General features: G+C 44.2%; 1 protein-coding gene across 1 annotated transcript in view; it reads right to left on the minus strand.

Moving 5' to 3' along the window:
• The window catches only part of LOC147666339 (lysine-specific demethylase 6A-like), a gene marked incomplete at both ends in the record, with an annotated part of 314,997 nt that overhangs the window by 275,055 nt on the left and 19,927 nt on the right, over positions 1 to 20,015 (minus strand). Inside the window, one exon of the mRNA XM_086949119.1 lies at positions 1,144 to 1,193. Within this exon, the coding sequence (XP_086805245.1) occupies positions 1,144 to 1,193 (50 nt within the window). The remainder of the gene's footprint in view (positions 1 to 1,143; positions 1,194 to 20,015) is intronic.

A 20,015-nucleotide genomic window follows, 5' to 3' on the forward strand; every position in this document is an offset into this window, starting at 1 on the left:
ATTTAGGGCGTCAGATCTTGCATATAATGTTATTGGTCTTTCTTTTAGGGTGTGTATTATTTCAGAAAATGGCAAACTATGTAGGTTACATTATGACTCAATGGATATTTATTCTTTCTTTTAACAGAAAAAAGCATCTTCAAAATAGACTATAAAATGACACTGAAATTAAATGAGATATCCTTAACATAACAATTATGAAAACTGAGTAGACATGCTGATTAGTTGTGTCTCTTACTAGATCAGCACGTAGATCTCAAATATTCACAGAAACAGTTTACACAGTTAAATTGCAACCATCCGCATTTCTAACAATGCAACATGAAAGGACGAAACCTATGCCAACAAAGTGTGAAGCTTTATTTCGTCAATTTCCGACTTAACATAGCACTATAAATACTGGACCCTGAAGTCGGACGGACATTTATCAATATCTAGAGTACATCAAGCTTAATAAGCACTTCAAATGTGTAAAACAAAGGACAAAATTGCAACAAAAACGAACTAATAATCAACCCAATCATTAACAAGAGATAGAACACAGTAAAAGACAAGTATGTATTGATTCAAGTGGTTAATACAGGAGTACTGATAAATGATATCATGAAGGGCAAAATGTTTTCTATCAACTGGATGCAAACCACCCTATATAAACAGGATAGGTTTTATTGAACAGTGGACAAAGCAATAACAACCTTTAACGCTCTGTCACAATTCAAAGACTTTAGTATGTATATTGTGATCATGTCAATTGGTGAAGCGCTTATATTTAGTGTCTGGCCACAGACTGCTTTAGTTGTCTGTTGCAAGCACAAATATCAGAGTGGGTGACAGTATATTGTGGATGGTTAAACAGTCAACAAGCAGTTCTTACAATTATTCTCTTGTATCGCATCTACAGATTCATGGTGCCATCCAGTACCCACAGGTATATTTTGGGAATGCATTAATGCAACTCAGATGCCTTGGCATTTCCACTACTGGTTTTACTTTGCAATAAATCAGACCTTTCACCCCCTGTACTGCAGCTGCTAAGGGCCTACACAGAAAACACTCACTATGCTTAGTTTATTTCTTTGACAAAATTAAAAATCAATGGATTATTAAAAGAATAATTCGCAAAAGTAGAAATATTTTGCCAACCTTCCAGTAGTCCAATTGTAAACTGTAGTATCTCTGGTATGCAGACAATGCTGAAAAGGAGAAATAATTCAATTATAAAAATGTACAATGTCATTCACATATGAGATGCTAAGCATGCAAAGCCAATAAACAAATCAGTAAATGGAATTGATTCGATTATTCAAGATATCCTTAACTCCTAACAGCCTACCATCAAGCTAAATTTCAAAGTGATTAACATTAGAAGTTATGACAGCATTGGAGAGATCATGCATAAAAAATAAATTATGAAGATCAAAAGTTTATTTTACCAGGCTATATTTGTGCCTGGGTTACTCACCTGTAGTTCTAATTCTTCTGAGTTATCTAACCAATTTGCGTGCTTTAACTATTTTATGATGTTCAGGTGACAGTAACGTATTTGTACAACAGCTGAACGGATAAGGTTAACGAAATATTCATCCCAAACCTTAACCTTGAAACAGAACAGCAGTGTTTAAAATAATGTTTGTATGTACTTTTGGATAAGGTTGAAATATGTGGCTAGTCAATAATCATAGAAATTTCCCTTTGACCAGTGGGAAGGACCTCAGAAACAGAAGTTTGAGACATTTATGCAGTGACTTTTCCACGTAGTAATGAAGACCTGGGATCAACAGACCTTTCAAATTACCCATTTTCTCTTAAAGAACACTTTGGCTTTAAGCATCAGTTACTGTTTCTCTGGCTCCAAACTCATCCGTTTTAGGTCTCACCTGAGCCAGCGCATGCACTACTCAGGCGAGACATTTAGTAAGCAGGTTTTCTAAATGGTACCCAAAGGCTTTTTCCGGCAACCAGCTTGCTGTTACACGCACAAGCGAGCGTGCCTCGCTCCACCTCTCCAACGCTGCGTGCGCATCCCTCGCGTGCTTAGCACAGAGCGAGTCATCCCGATCACTTACGTTTTCACCGCAATCGTGATCACAATCACTTTCACGGCCACGGGGCCAATGCTTGTTACTTATTTTGTTTCAAGTTTTAGATAACTCCCCCCTCCCCCGTTAATTTTGTTGTTTTGTTGCCTGTCTACATCAGTGTGTGTGCTAAGCTGCTTTCGAACGATTATCGAGAAGTTGTGCTTATTTTCATACCTGTTGGAGTAACTTTCTGGGAGATGCGGATTGAGCTTTTACGGTATCACCTACTCTAGCTTAATTTCAGTATAGTCTATTTGCTTTGCTCACTGATTACCTACCTGTATCGCACAGTTTACATTTCTTTCAGGAGCGGTATTGTGCTCCCCTACCTATCATACCCGCTCTCTCCTTTCCCTGAACCGCTCATTTACTGTGTTTCTGGAATCGTAAATTCTACCCCACTTCCTGTATCACCAGACTGCGTCATTTACGGTGTCACCGGAGTCTTCCTTAGTTTAGTTTACCACTGCGTTTTTGATGGGTCTCCACTTTGTCAGCACTTCTAAGCAGAGTTGCTTCACTTTCAGCGGGACCTCACTAACACTTCACCACATAATTGTAATTTTAATGTGACATTATAACCACTTCTCCTCGTAGTTTCCATGACATCAACCAGTTAGTAGGAGCACATATGATCAATGTTGTATGTTGTTAATATTACTGCATTCATATAAGCAACCTTTTTTTCCAGTTACTACACAAGTTATAATTTTAATGAGAAAGTGTCTACCCATCTTAGCAAGTGGCACAGAACTAGCTTTGCTCGCCAGGTTTGGTATCCATTTTGTGGTCCAGTACTTCTACTTTTTGTTAGGACTGCATTACAGTATTCGTACGTACCCCATTTCTGAGCACTGTTGCTCAAGTGTGTGGAAGTGCTTCAGCCCACAGTGTGCGCTAGAATGCATTCATTCATGGGATTTCAAACGGCTCTGGGATGATGGAGTCAGCATGTTTCATCCATAGAATGCCTGTATTGGACAATGTAAGTGAACCAGGGACAGCAACTTTATCAAAATATGTAAAACTTGATGGTGGGTCGAAAGCTGCTTTTAGGGGAAAAAAAAGAGTAAATTAAATGAGAAAGGCCAGAAGGTGGCTCCATGGAACATTACTGTTGAGTAGGTAAAGTTGGAGACAGTGTGCCATTGTTAGGAATGGGCAAGTAAATGGGAACGCGATTGCGTCTAGGGTTTCTAAGGACCTGTTAAACGTGTGCTTGCTTCTGTGCAATTAGTGCAAACTTATCTTAACGTGGTAGGTTTGTTGATCCTTTTAAAACCTTGTTTTACTATGAATTTCTTTAGCATGAAATCAGAGACAGGGGGTGAGATACAATCCACTGTGCAACTGTTATGGGGGATTGTTTGCTGGCCTCATGATATTTTTGTACAACCTGTGACACTCTTGTACTCTGTTGACTTTTTTTTTTTTAGTTATCAGAACTTTCAATTGTTAGCTCGACAGTGCAACAAGGGCTTTTATGAATCAACCTAAACAAGAAATTGTGTTCATTAAAATATTGAAAATCTGTCATGCAGTGTGAAGGTGTGAAAGTTAAATTACAATCAACAGCCCTTCAGTAGCACATCTCAAGATACTTTACCACCGTGTGCAGGCATTAGCTTTAGGAATATAACATTTTGCTATTTTCCACAACTATTATTGGTGTGTTTTGTTAAGTGAATTATCGCTTGTACAATTTGTCTTTTTGAGTACGGATGTTTTTTCATGATTTGTGGATTATTTTGCTGGTATTTATATGTAAAAGTCTTAAATAACATAAAATGAGTGACATGGTTGTTAATTTGATCTAATCCTACCTTATAGCAAGTCAAGGTATCGCAGTGATGTGGCCCTAGTACTACATGTCCTGAGAAGCATTACTTTACACACATTTACTGAATCAAACTATGTTCTCCTTCATCCCACCCTGATCATCACAAGGAAGGGAGAAGAGCATCTCTAGCAGAAACATTTTAAATACAGCATTCCTGTTTTTGCAATTTCCTTCCTTAGGAGTTTATGGACTAATGAAGGCATATTTATTTTACTTTTATTTACCCCCTGAGCAATGGTGGTGTGTGCGCTGGTGTAACACATGCAAATATGGTTGCTTCTTTCCATAGTTTTGCTTGCTATCTTGGAAAGCCTCCACAGTGTTCCGAAACAAGTATTGGCATTGCCAATAGGTCTCGACTTTGGGACCTTATAAGTGTTTAGCCATGCAACAGTTGATGTTGTTGCACCAAGGATATTGTGCTACATAACTAAATACTTATAAGGTCCAAAAAGCGAGACCTATTGTCTATGCCAATACTTGTTAACCTAACTGCTTAGAAAGATTTACCACTAAACGTCAAATCCGATTTAATATGTTTATCTTGCACTCACTACAACATTTTGTTCAGACTTCATCCCTTTGTTTTGTTTGGAGTAAATACTTACAGCAGTTTGATAAATATGAAAAACAAAATTATCTATTGAGAGATGGGTTTGAGGAGAAGTTCACATACAGAAAAATAAATATTAAGTCTAGATCACACTGGCTGAGACAAGCTGATCAATTTAGACCCACCAGCTTACTTCCCTGTTTGCAATACCACAGTAGGAAAACGTGATTACAGTTTGAGCAGTCATGTGGTAGCAGAAAGGGCAGGGAAAATTGGGAACAGGGGGAACTAGCCTATTAAACCTTTTTAATTGACCAGACAAGTTCCACTGTGGCTGTCAAACCCAGAAGCAAATGCTTCCCTGCTAGATTTAATGTAGATGGCAATAATGTTCCAGCACCATATACGATAAACCCTTTCCCTGCTACCACTGTCATGAACAGCTGGTTTATACAAGGACCATTTCCATGTCCACAGTACCAGCTGGTACCAGTACAGAACAGATATAGAAAAGGATTATGTTACTTACCCTGTAAGCAACTGTTCTGGTCATGTAGACCTTTGCATTCTCCTGACTTCTAGTGTTGGGGTCAGATGTTTGCAAGTTGTTTTTCTTCGAAGAAGACTTTTCCAGTCACAAGGTAAGGTGGGGACTCCTTTCAGTGATAGCGCACATGGGTATCAACTCCATTGCTAGATTTTTTTCCCCGCAAGAGGGGGAGAATGAAGTAAGCAAGTGTAATACAGAGATATCCATGCGTATGTAATGTGAATAGTAAGAACTGCAACAACCACCGGTGTACGGGGAGGAGGGAGGGTGCATGTGAATCTACAGCTCTACATGCCAAGAACAAATGCTTACATGGTTATGTTATGTTAGGTGAATTTCTAAAGCGCACGACTCACCAGGAGGCATCTCGGCGCTACCCTAGCGAGATGGGGGGAAAACCGGTGACTTTGAGAGTAAGATTAAAACTTAAAGGTTTTCAGTCGTTTCCTAAAAGCGGCATAAGTAGAGCATTTTAGTAGGGCAACAGGGAGTTGATTCCAGTACCGCGGAGAAAGGTACGAGAAAGATCTACCACCGCTGCGGTTAAGGCATACAGGGCTAAAGTGTTGGACCTTAAGTTACAGCGCGGGGCTTGCTTCAAGCATGTCTTCTGAAGGTACAGAGGCCCTCTGCCACTTACGGCATTAAAGGGTAAGCAACAATCCGTTCAAGGCATGTGTGCTGAATGATACACATGCTTTGCACAGATTGTATAGCAATATTCTCCCAAAACAGTGGCTAACCAGTGGGTGTTGAATTTGTTTGAAAAAATGTTTTTAGCACCGCTTGTCCTACATTAGCGTGTTAAAGTGCTAATACATCCACACAATAATGTTTGGTAAATGTGTGTGGTGTATACCATGAAGCTGCCTAACATGTGTCAGCTAAAGGAATGTTACCTAAAAAGGCCATTTGATGCTCCTATTTTGCTTGTAGAATGTGATCTACGAGGTAGAGTTGAAGTTCTTTTAGCTTTAACATAGCAAGTTTGAATACATTTAACAATCCATCTAGAAATACCAAACTTAGAGATAGGATTTCCATTATGAGGTGGAGCAAATGCAACAAAAATTTGTTTGAGAAAATCTTTTGTTTTATTAATATAGTATAATAGTGCTCTTTTGACATCAAGTGTGTGTAGAGCCCTTCCTGATACTGAATCAGATTGAGGGAAGAACACAGGTAACAACTGGTTAATATGAAAAGCAGAAACTACTTTTGGAAGGAATTTTGGGTTTGTACGAAGAACCACTCTTTATGAAGTTGAAAGAGAGATTCTTCTAATGTTAATGCCTGTAGCTCACCAACAATTCTTAATAAAATGATAGCAATCAGAAAGGCAACCTTCCATGAAAGAAATTGTAATGAGCAATTTTGTAATGGCTCAAAAGGTGTACCCGTAGTCTTGTGAGAACAATGTTAAAGTTCCAGACAGACGAGTGCAGGTGGTACCCTGGGTGGAATTATTCTTTTAAGGCCTTCCACGAAAGCTTTAGTTACTGGAACTTTGAATAATGATAAATGTTGTCTGTTTTGCAGATATGCAGCTTCGGCCTCAAGGTGTAGTCGAATAGATGTGCAGGCTAAGCCAACTCGCTGTAGATGCTAAAGATCAATAATATTTTGTATAGATGCATCTAGCGGATCAATTGTGTTATTAATGCAATATATAACAAACTTTTTCGACTTTGCTGCATAACATGTTCTAGTGGTAGGTATTCTAGCTTCTTTAGGACTTGTCATACAATCTGGTGGTAGGCTTAGGTATCCGAACTTTATGACTTCATTAGCCAGATCGCTAGGTTGTGCTCTTTGGGGTCTGGATGTCGGATTTCTCCATGTTTCTGTGTGAGAAGGGTGGTAGTGAGGTGCAGCTTTTGGTGTGGAACCACTGACAGTTCCAGTAGTGTGGTGAACCATGGTTGACAAGCCCATGAGGGAGCCACTAGAAGCAGTGTGAGTTATGTTGCCCAAGTTTCCGAACCAGAAATGGAAGGAGAGGGAGAGGCAGAAAAGCATAAGCAAATATCCCTGACCAGTTCATTCATATGGCATTGCCTTTGAATAGATGAGTGGGAATCTTGAGGCGAGTTCACTGCTGTGGCGTCTATCAGTGGAAATTTCCATTTTTGGAAGTATGGAAGGAGAACCTGGGGATGAAGTTCCAGTCTGTGTACTTGTTGCCACATCCTGCTGAGGTCGGCAAATGGATTGTGCATGCATGGAAGGTGTTCCGACAGAAGATTAATTCTGTGATGTATTGTCCAACGCCAAATGGTCTGAGAGAGGCATGACAAGTTCAAGTTCAGGAATTTGTAGAGCGCACTACTCACCCAGAGGGTCTCAAGGCGCCTGAGGGAGGAGGTGCATTATTTGTCGAATAGCCAGGTTTTAAGTTCCTTTCTGAATTAAATGTGGTTCTGTGTGAGGCGAAGGTGAGTGGGGAGAGAATTCCAGGTCTTGGCCGCCAGGTAGGAGAAGGATCTTCCTCCCATGGTGGATCTGTGGATGCGCGGAACTTCGGCGAGTGCTTGATTGGAGGATCTTAGTTGGCGGGTGGGTGTGTAGAAGGACAGTCGTGTGTTGAAACATTCGGGTCCTATTTTGTAGAGGGCTTTGTGTGCGTGGGTGAGGAGACGGAACGTTATTCTCTTGTTGACGGGAAGCCAGTGGAGGTCTTTCAGGTGGCCGGTAATGTGAGCTTGGCGAGGGATGTCCAATATGAGTCTGGCTGATGCATTTTGGATGCGTTGGAGTTTTTTCTGCAATTTGGCTGTGGTTCCGGCGTAGAGGGTGTTTCCATAGTCCAGTCGGCTAGTGACCAGTGCGTGGGTGACAGTCTTTCTTGTTTCGGTGGGGATTCAACCGAAGATTTTTTGAGCATACGAAGTACGTTGAAGCAAGAGGATGAGACGGCGTTGACTTGTCTGGTCATCGAGAGGGAGGAGTCTAGGATGAAGCCTAGGTTACGTGCGTGGTCTGTGGGTATGGGTGCAGTGCCCAGGGCCGATGGCCACCATGAGTCGTCCCAGGCAGAGGGGGATGACCCTAGGATGAGGACTTCCGTTTTGTCTGAGTTAAGTTTTAGGCGGCTGTTTTTCATCCATTCGGCTACTTCTTTCATGCCTTCATGAAGATTGGTTTTGGCGGTGTTGGGGTCTTTGGTGAGGGAAAGGATCAGCTGGGTGTCATCAGCGTAGGAGATGATGTTGAGGTTGTGTTGTCGCGCGATGGATGCGAGAGGACTCATATAAACGTTGAAGAGGGTGGGACTGAGTGACGATCCTTGTGGTACTCCGCAGATGACTTTGGTGGCCTCTGATTTGAATGGGGGGAGTCGGACTCTCTGGGTTTTCCCGGCGAGGAACGAGATGATCCAGTCCAAGGCTTTTCCTTGTATTCCGACGTTATTGAGGCGTTGTATGAGGGTGCTATGACAGACTGTGTCGAAGGCGGCGGAGAGGTCGAGTAGGATGAGGGCAACTGTTTCTCCGTTGTCCAGTAGCGATCGGATGTCGTCTGTCGCTGCAATGAGGGCGGTTTCGGTGCTGTGTTTGGCTCGGAAGCCGGACTGTGAGGTGTCGAGAGAGTTGTTGGATTCAAAGCAGGCGGCGAGCTGGCTATTGAAGGCTTTCTCAATGACTTTGGCAGGGAATGGGAGGAGGGAAATGGGGCGGTAGTTCTTAAGTTCCGAGGGGTCTGCTGTGGGTTTCTTCAGGAGAGCGCTGAGTTCAGCGTGTTTCCAGCTTTCTGGGAAGGTAGCGGAGTTGAAGGAGCAGTTGAAGACATCACGGAGATGGGGTGCGATGATGGAGTCTGCTTTGTTGAAGATGTGGTGGGGACAGGGGTCAGTTGGCGAGCCTGAATGGATGGAGTTCATTAGGCGGATGGTGTCATCAGTGGTGATTGGGTTCCAGGTGCTCAGGTTGCTAGAGAGCGGTTTAGGTCCGGAGGTGGGTGGAGTGGACTGTTCTTTGGAAATGTTCTTAAAGCGATTATGTATGTCGGCGATTTTGTTGTAGAAGAAAGAGAATAACGAATCGCAGAGGTCTTGGGAGGGAGTAATGTCGTTTGAGGCTGCGGTGGGGTTGGTAAATTCTTTTACGATGTTGAAAAGTTCCTTGCTATTAAGGGAGTTGTTGAGTCGATCTTTGAATGCGGCTTTCTTGGTGGATCGGATCAATTGGTGGTGTTTGCGGGTGGATGCTTTGAAGGTGGTCAGGTTGTCAGTGGTTGGGTTTTGTCTCCATGTTTTCTCGAGAGTACGGCAAAGTTTCTTGGATTTCTTAAGGTCATCGTTGAACCAGGGGGCCTTTTTCCTACCCTGTTTGGTGGTTTTTCAAAGGTGCTAATTCGTCAGCGCTGTGAGTAATCCATTGTTTGAGTTTGGTGGCAGCTTCGTTTGGGTCCGATGAGAGGGTGGGAGGGTTTTGGTTGAGCGATGTGAGGAGTTGGTCGGTGGTGATTTTGTTCCAGTTTCTTCGGGGAATGGGTTGTGGGGGGTTGTGGATCGTGGTAGTTTTGTAGCTGAAGTGGACACAGCTGTGGTCAGTCCAATGGAGAGCTGTGGTGTGATCGAAGGAGATGTGTTTGCAGGAGGTGAAGATAGAGTCGAGCGTATGTCCGGCTACATGGGTGGGGTGTCAACGAGATGTTTGAGTCCAAGATTGGCCAGGTTGTCCAGAAGGGTGGTGGTGTTGCTGTCGTTTTTCTTTTCCAGATGGAAGTTGAAGTCTCCCAGTAGAATGTAGTTCTCGGAGGGGAGGGCATGTGGGCTGATTAAGTCAGTGATGTCTTTGTTAAATTGTTTACGGGTTCCTGGTGGTCTGTAGATGAGGGTGCCTCTGAGTGTGGTCCTGGGGTCGGTGTGGATCTGGAAGTGAAGGTGTTCGGCGGTAGCGAGGTTATCGTCGAAGCTGGTTGTGATTCTGATGGTGTTCTTATGGACGATGGCGATGCCTCCTCCTGTTTGGTTGGTTGGTGCGGTCTTTTCGGATGATCTTGTAAGCGCCCGGGATGGCTATGGCGATGTCGGGTGCTGATGATGCGGTCATCCATGTTTCTGTAAGGAAGGCGATGTCTGGTGACGCAGTGTCGAGTAGGTCCCAGAGTTCAGTGGCGTTTCTGTGGACCGAGCGGGTGTGGAGTAGGATGCATTTCAGGTGGTTAGAGTCGGAGCTGTGTTTGGAGCTCGTGGATTTGGTGTGGGTCTTGATGCAGGCGAACTTGCAGGAGTGGCAGGCGAAGGGACCGTGGGTACGTCCTGGGGCAGCTTCGTAGCAGTGTGGTGTGCGTCCGGGGTTAAGGGCTAGGAGGGTGGCGGCGTCATACGTTATGCGGCAGGAGTGCGGTTTGCGAGGACCAGGGGGTCTGGCACTGGGCGCGGTCCAGGCACTGACGGGCGTAGACGGGCTTACCTTTGGCGCACCTTCAGCACGCATGGGGCGCGTCCGCTGCGCGTGAACGCTGCGCGCAAAAGCATCTGACATATATGGATGGTGGAGGGGGGAGGGGCGAGGGATGAGCAGCTGGGAGGCGGATCTGGGAGGATATCCGGTCGGGGAGTCAACAACAACAACAACAACAACAAAATGTCTGCACGGCAAAGCGAAACAGGATTGGGGGCACAATCTGCAAAAACGCGATGTTAATGGCAGTGCACAAATCACATCACCAAACAACTTCACAGGTAGCGTAGCGCAAATGAGAATATGGTCAAATAAGTCAGCTGTTAGGCAATATAGGGAGCAGAGACAAGACTAATTTGTACAGGGGTGAATGTATGGCATTGTTCTGCATTCTATCCATCAATTGTTCTTTTTGCATTTGTCACCCCGAGTGAGACGGGTATGCCCAGACGTGGGCCCTGCGCTCTCCAGGCGACTGGAGTCAAGCTATCGTGGCTGATGAGGGGTGAAACCCTGAAACCGGTCCTAGGATGCTTGTTTCTTGTACAGGGAGGAACTGGCCTGGCAGTTCGGGCTGGACTGTTCCCATTGGGCGCAGGGTCAAGACTGATTTGCATATGGCTGGGTTCAAACTGGAATGGATGGGGAGCAAACAAACAATGGATTTAGGCCCATGTCTTTGTACTGGGGTAAATGTATGACATGGTTCTGCATTCTGTCCATCAATTGTTCTTTTTGCAATCATCCCTAATAGTTGCATGAAAGTGTTGACTGGTAGGTATTGGTTGTTTTGAAACTGTAGTAATAGCATTTGGAAGTTTTGAAATCTGGCTGTCTTGATAGAGGCTAGAGCTGTGCGAGTATTTAGCTTTGTAACTAGATATGGTTGCAGTTGTGAGGGTTGAAGATGGAACTTTTGTGCATTGACTGTAAATCCCAATTGATGGAGAAGGTTTATGGTAGCTTGAGTGTGTTGTAACACTTGAGATGTGTGTTGGCCTTGATAAGACAATCATCCAGATATGGGAAGACATGAATTTGTTGTTGTCTTAGATGAGCTGCTACTACTGCTAGACTCTGGGTGCAGTAGTCACTCCGAATAGGATTACTTTGAATTGACAGTGATTTCCTGCTATCACAAATCAGAGATATTTGCAATGTGCTGGGGGGACAGGAATATGGAAGTATGCGTTCTTCAAGCCTAATGTGGACAAAAAGTCACCTTGTAGAAGTGGAAGCACTTCTTGAAGGGTAACCATATGGAAGTATTCGGATAGTAAGTATAGTTTTAACGGTCAGAGATCTAAGATTGGTTGTAGAGACCAGTCCTTCCAGGGGATTAAGAAGTAAAAAGAATAAACTCAGGGTCCTTGGTGTTGTAATAGAACGGTTTGATAGCTCTTTTTGTTCGAAGAGCTTGTACTTTTTGCTTGAGGAGTTGTTGGTGTTGTAGCAAGAGCTTGTGACTGCGAGGCAGAATATTGGGAGGATTGCTGGTAAACTCCAGGCAATAACCATGTTGGATAATGTTGAATACCTATTTGTCTGATGTTACTGATTGCCAAATGGTAAAAAACCGTTGTAGTCTTTCCCCCGACAGGTGTAAAATGGTTGAGGGGAATTGTAGGCAAGTCACGGTTTGTTGGGAGATGGAGCGGTAAGTGTTGGGGTGCCTTTACCTCTACCTCTGAAATGATTTCCTCTGTACCCACCTTTATAGAAACCTCTTGATGGCGAGGATTGAGTGTCAGACCTGTATGAGGACACGTTGGGATCTGAAGAATTGCCTTTGGATCCTACTCTATAAAATGAGCAGCGAAAGGAGCCTCTATTGGATGTTGACTGAAGGGCTCCATTGATTGTGCCTCTTTTGTGTCCTTTTTCATTTTCTCAAGTGACTCATCTACTTGAGGTCCAAAAAGATTCTGTTTGTCAAAGGAAGCATAAAGAATAGTTTGCTGAACCTCCGGTTTAAACCCGGAGATTTTCAGCCATGCTTGCCTTCTAAGAAAAATGCTGGTGTTAATACCCCTTGCTGCAGTATCATGTGCACATCTGAATTAGATACTAATTTCCCCATCTGCACTAATTATTGTCCTTTTTTGTTGTGTTCTTCAGGGAGATATTGGGGTAACTGCTTCATTTCATCCCAGTGGGCCCCGTCATATCTTGCTAATAGGCCTTGTGTGTTAGCTATACGTCAATAGTTTGCAGATTGTGAAGCCACCAGTTTCCCTGATGCATCTATCAACTTAGACTCTTTGTCTGGAGGTGGTGCATCTGCTGAAGTTCGAAATTTGCCCTTTTCCAAGTATTGGACATAACTAAGGAATTTAAAGGCAACCGTCATCTAATAAAAGTTGAATTAGTTGGAGGAGGTTTGAATTTTGTGCCAACCATAGGTATTCAAATACGAGCCTGTACAGGGTCTTTAAAAATATCAGCATGTCACATCATGCCTTTTCACATAGGTAAATATTGCGCCGTCCTATGTGATGTTCCTAAAGTTTCCAATAAAAAATCCTCCTCTAAGGATTCCTTATGTAGTGTGACCCCATGGTATGGTGCTACTCTTGAAATTAAATCCTGGTATGCTGTATTGTCATTAGGAGGTGATGGCTTCGTAGGGTATAGGTCAGGATCAATATTTATTGGAGGATCAATGTAATCATTCCATGTATTCATTGGTGGTGGACTATTATCACCCCTATAATCAATGTCAGGATGGATATGTGGAGAACCCTGTGGTGTAATGTCTAAACGGTTTGGGCCTGGCCATGTCTATTTTCTTCTTTTGAGGAATTTTGTAACTTGTATCCTCTGAAGGAATGTTCCTTTTGGAAGGTGTGACATGTTTAGCTAGTATGTGTTAAGTGTCTGGATTAATATAGATTTTCTTCGGCTTGGGATCCAGTTTTTTCTGCATAATCTCCAGGATCTGTTCTGGAGACTTTTGATGAGCATCCTTTGATTTTGGTGCTGAAATCTTGGGTGCTGAACTCGACCTGTCTTTTAGGTCGAGCCTGGCGGCAGCACACATGTACAGCTCTCTGTGAGGCATGCTGTATTGGGGTATGCACTGGAAGCTCTGGCCACACTCAGCCCATTTTTGTCATTGGCTTGTGTCACTGTCCTTCGTTAATGCTGGCTTCGGATTCGCACATAGGCTTTAGTCTGTCCTTGGTACTGCCTTGTCTGCATTTATTATTGCCCATAACGACTGGACCTTTTATGTAACTTACACCACAGTCCGCTTTCACTTTGGTGGCCCGCTTCTTTATTTAATTTGCAGTGCGGTCCGCTTTCACTTAGGTTGCTGTGATTCTTTAACTAGTTTTTTTATCCTGGGTGGTACTGGTTAAGTTTCTATCATCCCTCTACCGATATCACTACTGCAACCCTAGTTCTCAGAGCAACCATAACCAGAACTGGCAACAAGCGAGGTACACTCAACCTTGTCAATGTAATTTTATGTAGAAACGACCATTCAGCATAACATACAGTAGGGTGATGGTCGGTTTCATGTCACTGTAACAGAACATCAGTTCAGTGTAGCACATACAAAAAAACGCCAGTGTGATCCCTGGGCGAAGTACACATTCAGCACCAGGCATACTCCTTAGAGGGCCGCAGAGAGTTTGCCTGCTTCTGCGAAAAAACCTGTGAAATAGTCACACAGACTGGACTCATTCCACTCCCACCGCTACTTCCCTCATTTTTCTTAGCATTGTAGGAGCTCTCACAAAGCCCAAATGCTCCACAGCAGGATGGAAGGGGGTGAAGCCTTTGCTCTGGTGCTCTATGCCTCCTTTTTAGATCTAGCCTAGCGGCAGCGCACATGCACTGATCGCTCTGCGAGGCATGCTGTATTAGATTATGCACTGGAAGCCATGCCCACTCTCCGCCCATATTTGTCATTGGCTTGTGATATTGTCCTTCATAAATGCTGGCTTCTGATTCATACATAGGCTTATTAGTCCCTCCTTGGTACCGCCTTGTCTGCATTTGCTACCGCCCATAACGACTGGACCTTTTCCTTGGCATGTTACACAGTATGCTTTATCTAGTGGGTGCAAACAAAACAGGTGATGGACCGAATGTGGATCAATGTCACACAATCACCCCAGTCTAAAGATCTGGGCCCAAATCCATCGTTTTTTTGCACTCCACACCACCCTGGGTTAGACAATGGCGATATGCAAATCAGCTCTGACCCTGTGCCCCATGGGAACAGTCCAGTCCGAACTACAAAAGCCATGTCCTTCCCAGAACGGAATCAAGCATCCGAGGACCGGACCGGTTTCGAGGTAACACCTCATCAGCCCGGCTAGCTTGACTCCAGTGGTGTGGAGTGCCTGGGACCCACGTCTGGGCATCCCCTCCACACCACTGGAGTCAAGCTAGCCGGGCTGATGAGAGGTGTTACCTCGAAACCGGTCCGGTCCTCGGATGCTTGATTCCGTTCTGGGAAGGACCTGGCTTTTGTAGTTCGGACTGGACTGTTCCCATGGGGCACAGGGTCAGAGCTGATTTGCATATCGCCATTGTCTAACCCAGGGTGGTGTGGAGTGCAAACAAACGATGGATTTGGGCCCAGATCTTTAGACTGGGGTGAATGTGTGACATTGATCCACATTCGGTCCATCACCTGTTTTGTTTGCAATTGCCGCCATAAGTGCGCTGGGGATGCCCAGACGTGGGTCCCAGGCACTCCACACCACTGGAGTCAAGCTAGCCGGGCTGATGAGAGGTGTTACCTCGAAACCGGTCCGGTCCTCGGATGCTTGATTCCGTTCTGGGAAGGACATGGCTTTTGTAGTTCGGACTGGACTGTTCCCATGGGGCACAGGGTCAGAGCTGATTTGCATATCGCCATTGTCTAACCCAGGGTGGTGTGGAGTGCAAAAAAACGATGGATTTGGGCCCAGATCTTTGGACTGGGGTGAATGTGTGACATTGATCCACATTCGGTCCATCACCTGTTTTGTTTGCAATTGCCGCCATAAGTGCGCTGGGGATGCCCAGACGTGGGTCCCAGGCACCCCACACCACTGGAGTCAAGCTAGCCGGGCTGATGAGAGGTGTTACCTCGAAACCGGTCCGGTCCTCGGATGCTTGATTCCGTTCTGGGAAGGACATGGCTTTTGTAGTTCGGACTGGACTGTTCCCATGGGGCACAGGGTCAGAGCTGATTTGCATATCGCCATTGTCTAACCCAGGGTGGTGTGGAGTGCAAAAAACGATGGATTTGGGCCCAGATCTTTGGACTGGGGTGAATGTGTGACATTGATCCACATTCGGTCCATCACCTGTTTTGTTTGCAATTATCTAGTGGGTGAGCACTATTTTCTTTTATGGTATTTCCCTATTTCTCCCACACAACGCAGCAGCCCTCTTTTACATGGTTAAGTTTTTTGTTAGCAATTTACAGAGCGGTCCTCTTTAGCGGCTTCGCTGCTTTATTTAATTTGCAGTGCGGTCCACTTTAACAGCCGCGCTGCTTTATTTATTTAATAAGCAGCGCCACAGCCTGCTTTTACATTGTTACGCATTTTTGTTTTATAATTTGCAGTGCAGACCACTTACACTCTAGCAGCTGCACTGCATCATTTAATTAATTTTTCAGCGGGGTCCTCTTTCACTTTAGCGGCCGCGCTACAGAAACTTGCTTTCTTTTAGCAACTAGACCGTCCATACCTATTTTTAAATCAGCTAGTATAAGTTTAATGCTAGTGCTGCCGTCAGATATTGTTAGTACTGCAGCTCTTTACACAAGATCCAAACTTTCCTTATTGTTTACATCTGCAAGGTTTAAACTCCAACGTCACGCCTATTTTAAATATGTAGCAACATATCCATAAGAATGGTCTAACCAAGTATTTGGCCGAACCAGTACCAGGCCTTTACTCTGGGCATAACAGTCTGGCAGAATATTGTGTTTTTTCTGTGTAAGCAAGTATTTGTAACGTTGGTCACTGAATGGCAGCAGAGGGCTGCAATCATCTGAACAAACATCAGTGCTGTGATATCCTCATTGTCTATCACTCAATCCATGCATACAAAAGTTATGTCCAGATTGTTACGTCCCGACTAAATGTAGTGAGCGCTGTGGGCCTCACACTGCCTTTCAGGACACCACCTTAGATGATCCAGAACAGGCCAAAAAGACTTCAGGAGAAGAGTAAGCCAGGTACCAACAGCCACCTCTCACATCTGCACGATAACCCTTCGGTCACAAACAGGGCAAAAGTTGTAACAAGCATTTGCAATGCAATAGGGCTCACTTTTGAGAAATTATTAGCTGTTGGCATTGCAAATGACAATGCCTTTTATTTATGTGTTTTAAAACCTGCAAGCAGCAACTAGAAGTACAAAATGCACATAAATAAAAGGCATTGTCATTTACAATGCCAATAGGTCAAAGTTTCGAAAATGCGAGACCTATTACATTGCAAATGCTTGTTATCCTTCAAGTCAAAGGTTTCAGTGCCGAATGTTTCTGTGCCAAAGGCAGTTTTTCTCTTCTCGGTCCCAAGGTGGAAGGCTTGACTGTCTGTTTCAATGCCGAGCCCAAGGGCAGGACGTTAAAAGCAGTGTCTCGGTACAGACCATGGCCAGAGGGCAGGGGTGGCCCAGACGACTTTTGTTTAATGGAAGAAAGTTTAAGGGACAATGGGGCTTAGTTACTCACGGCACCCTGTTCTGCTGGAACTTCTTCGGCCTGAAACTCCATTTCTGTTTCCGAATCGGATTCTTGGATAGAGAAGTCCTCCTCTTCCACTGCTGATGCCTCTATTTCTGCATGCTAGGTATCTTCTCCAAAGATATCCGGGGTGTGTTCAATGTTCTGCCACTGCATGTCCTTTCGTCGAGCCCGACTATTCCTTACAATCTTCTTCGAGCGGAACAATTGTCAAGCGTTGCAATCTTCTCCCTTGTGCTCCGGTGAAAGGCTCTAATAAAAGAGAGGGACCCCAAAGCCAAAGGGATAGGGTTCCGTAATCGACAAAAAGTCAAAATGTAATTCCCTTTGGGCGAATTAACATAGAACGACTAGTTCTTACACACAAAACATATAAAAATACACCATATCAGAACAGATGAACAACAAGGAAGCAATGCAAACAATATTAAAAACCAGTGAAAACACTATAGTGAAAGTAAATCTAGACAGTTTTATTCATATACACTATATTTTGTTAAAAATTGGGAAACATACAGGACGAGACTTCTATAAAATAAATAAATCAAACATTCCAATAAAAAAGGAGGTACAGGTTGAGGACTAAATTCAAACAATGATACAGAATTTTCCTCAATTTCTTGACCCAGTATTACTCCTTGTGCATCGACGCGTTTCGGTGGTGAATTAGAAATTAGACCACCTTCATCAGGACAGTTGTAATGACAGTTTCCCAATAGTTCTCAATCATTAAAAATCGTTAGGATTATAGTAAGGGGTACTCAGCCTCCTTTCCACTCAGAAAAGATATTCGTCCAGCGAGATATCTTCTCAAATTAATAGGTATAGTATATTCCTCCCATTACCCATGCAGAGAATAGGGGAACAGCGATCCTGGTCTATTATATGGTTTCTGAACCACGCATCTACAACATAGATATAAATGTGCAGTGCTATGGATCTTAACACGCGGTATCAATCAATCATATATGGTTTAGAAAATTACGTTATAGTTAAGCAATCCCGGGGATTGGGAGGCCCTTGTATATTATATGATTCTAAACTCCCGTGTCAGGAAATGTGGATTTTAACGTGTAGTACTCAGATACTCCCCGGTGAAAGGAACCCGCAACAATTCAAGCGTGCATTCCCTGTTGGCGCCAAAATGAAAAGCGTCCCGCGTGTCAGAAACTTGCACTCCGCAACAGCTTGCTGCAGCTTGCTGTTGCGGAGTGAAAGTTTCTGACACGCAGGACGCTTTTCATTTTGGCGCCAACAGGGAATGCACGCTTGAATTGTTGCGGGTTCCTTTCACCGGGGAGTATCTGAGTACTACACATTAAATCCACATTGCCTGACACGGGAGTTTAGAATCATATAATATACAAGGGCCTCCCAATGCCTGGGATTGCTTAACTATAACGTAATTTTCTAAACCATATATGATTGATTGATACCGCGTGTTAAGATCCATAGCACTGCACATTTATATCTGTGTTGTAGATGCGTGGTTCAGAAACCATGTAATAGACCAGGATCGCTGTTCCCTTATTCTCTGCATGGGTAATGGGAGGAATATACTATAACTATTAATTTGAGAAGATATCTCGATGGACAAATATCTTTTCTGAGTGGAAAGGAGGCTGAGTACCCCTTACTATAATCCTAACGATTTTTAATGATTGAGAACTATTGGGAAACTGTCATTACAACTGTCCTGATGAAGGTGGTCTAATTTCTAATTCACCACCGAAACGCGTCGATGCACAAGGAGTAATACTGGGTCAAGAAATTGAGGAAAATTCTGTATCATTGTTTGAATTTAGTCCTCAACCTGTACCTCCTTTTTTATTGGAATGTTTGATTGATTTATTTTATAGAAGTCTCGTCCTGTATGTTTCCCAATTTTTAACAAAATATAGTGTATATGAATAAAACTGTCTAGATTTACTTTTACTATAGTGTTTTCACTGGTTTTTAATATTGTTTGCATTGCTTCCTTGTTGTTCATCTGTTCTGATATGGTGTATTTTTATATGTTTTGTGTGTAAGAACTAGTCGTTCTATGTTAATTCGCCCAAAGGGAATTACATTTTGACTTTTTGTCGACTCCGGTGAAAGGCACAGGTTGCAGACTTTAGGCAAGTCGGTGCGTGAATACTTGGAGTGACACAGAGGGCAAAATTAGAACTAAGTCTGTTCCATAAGCAGAAGACTGGCTAATATGGAACTGAGTGATAGTCGACCGACGCAGCTAGGCCCAAAGGCTGTTGTCCTGCCGCTACTGCGAAAACACCCAATACTGCGGGAGCGAAGAATAATCCCAATCCTCCTCATACGCAATGTTTTCTCTATAGGGCGTGGCTTAGCTGGCTGCAAGATGGCCCTACTTTAAGTGGGCTCTGTCAGCCAAGCCTAACATTTCCAAGAATCCTGCAGACAAATGCATCGAATCTGCCAGGCAACCCGGTCTCAGCTCACCCGGGGCACCATTTGATGCGACTCTCAGAACCCTGTGCTTTGGCGAAGCCGTGTTCTGCCGCCCAGCCGTCTCTTCGGGTCTGGCACCCTGCCGTTGGTGAGGCCCGGCTTTTCTGTTCCTTTGCTGCTGTGGCCCCTCGTGCCTAGAGGGCTAGCCAGAGGACTGTCTTCATTTTTGGATCGCTGGAGCCGGTTAGTGCTATTGCCGTTGGGGCGTCTTGCGGTGGAATTGGGGGCGAATGAGCCGCACCGTCCGGCCCGGGGCTTCCTGTAGCGCGGGCGCCATTTCTCCGATCACTGGCGCCTGCCGTAGCAGCCCACATTTCCCGGCTCTGGCAAATGGGGCGGCGAGCCCCCACATCTCCACGCCACTTGAGGTCCTTCGCTGGCGAGGACCCCGGCTCCCCCCAAAGCTCTGCT

This window comes from Lissotriton vulgaris, unplaced genomic scaffold, assembly GCF_964263255.1.
Source record: "Lissotriton vulgaris unplaced genomic scaffold, aLisVul1.2 SCAFFOLD_2420, whole genome shotgun sequence".
NCBI classification, from domain to species: domain Eukaryota; kingdom Metazoa; phylum Chordata; class Amphibia; order Caudata; family Salamandridae; genus Lissotriton; species Lissotriton vulgaris.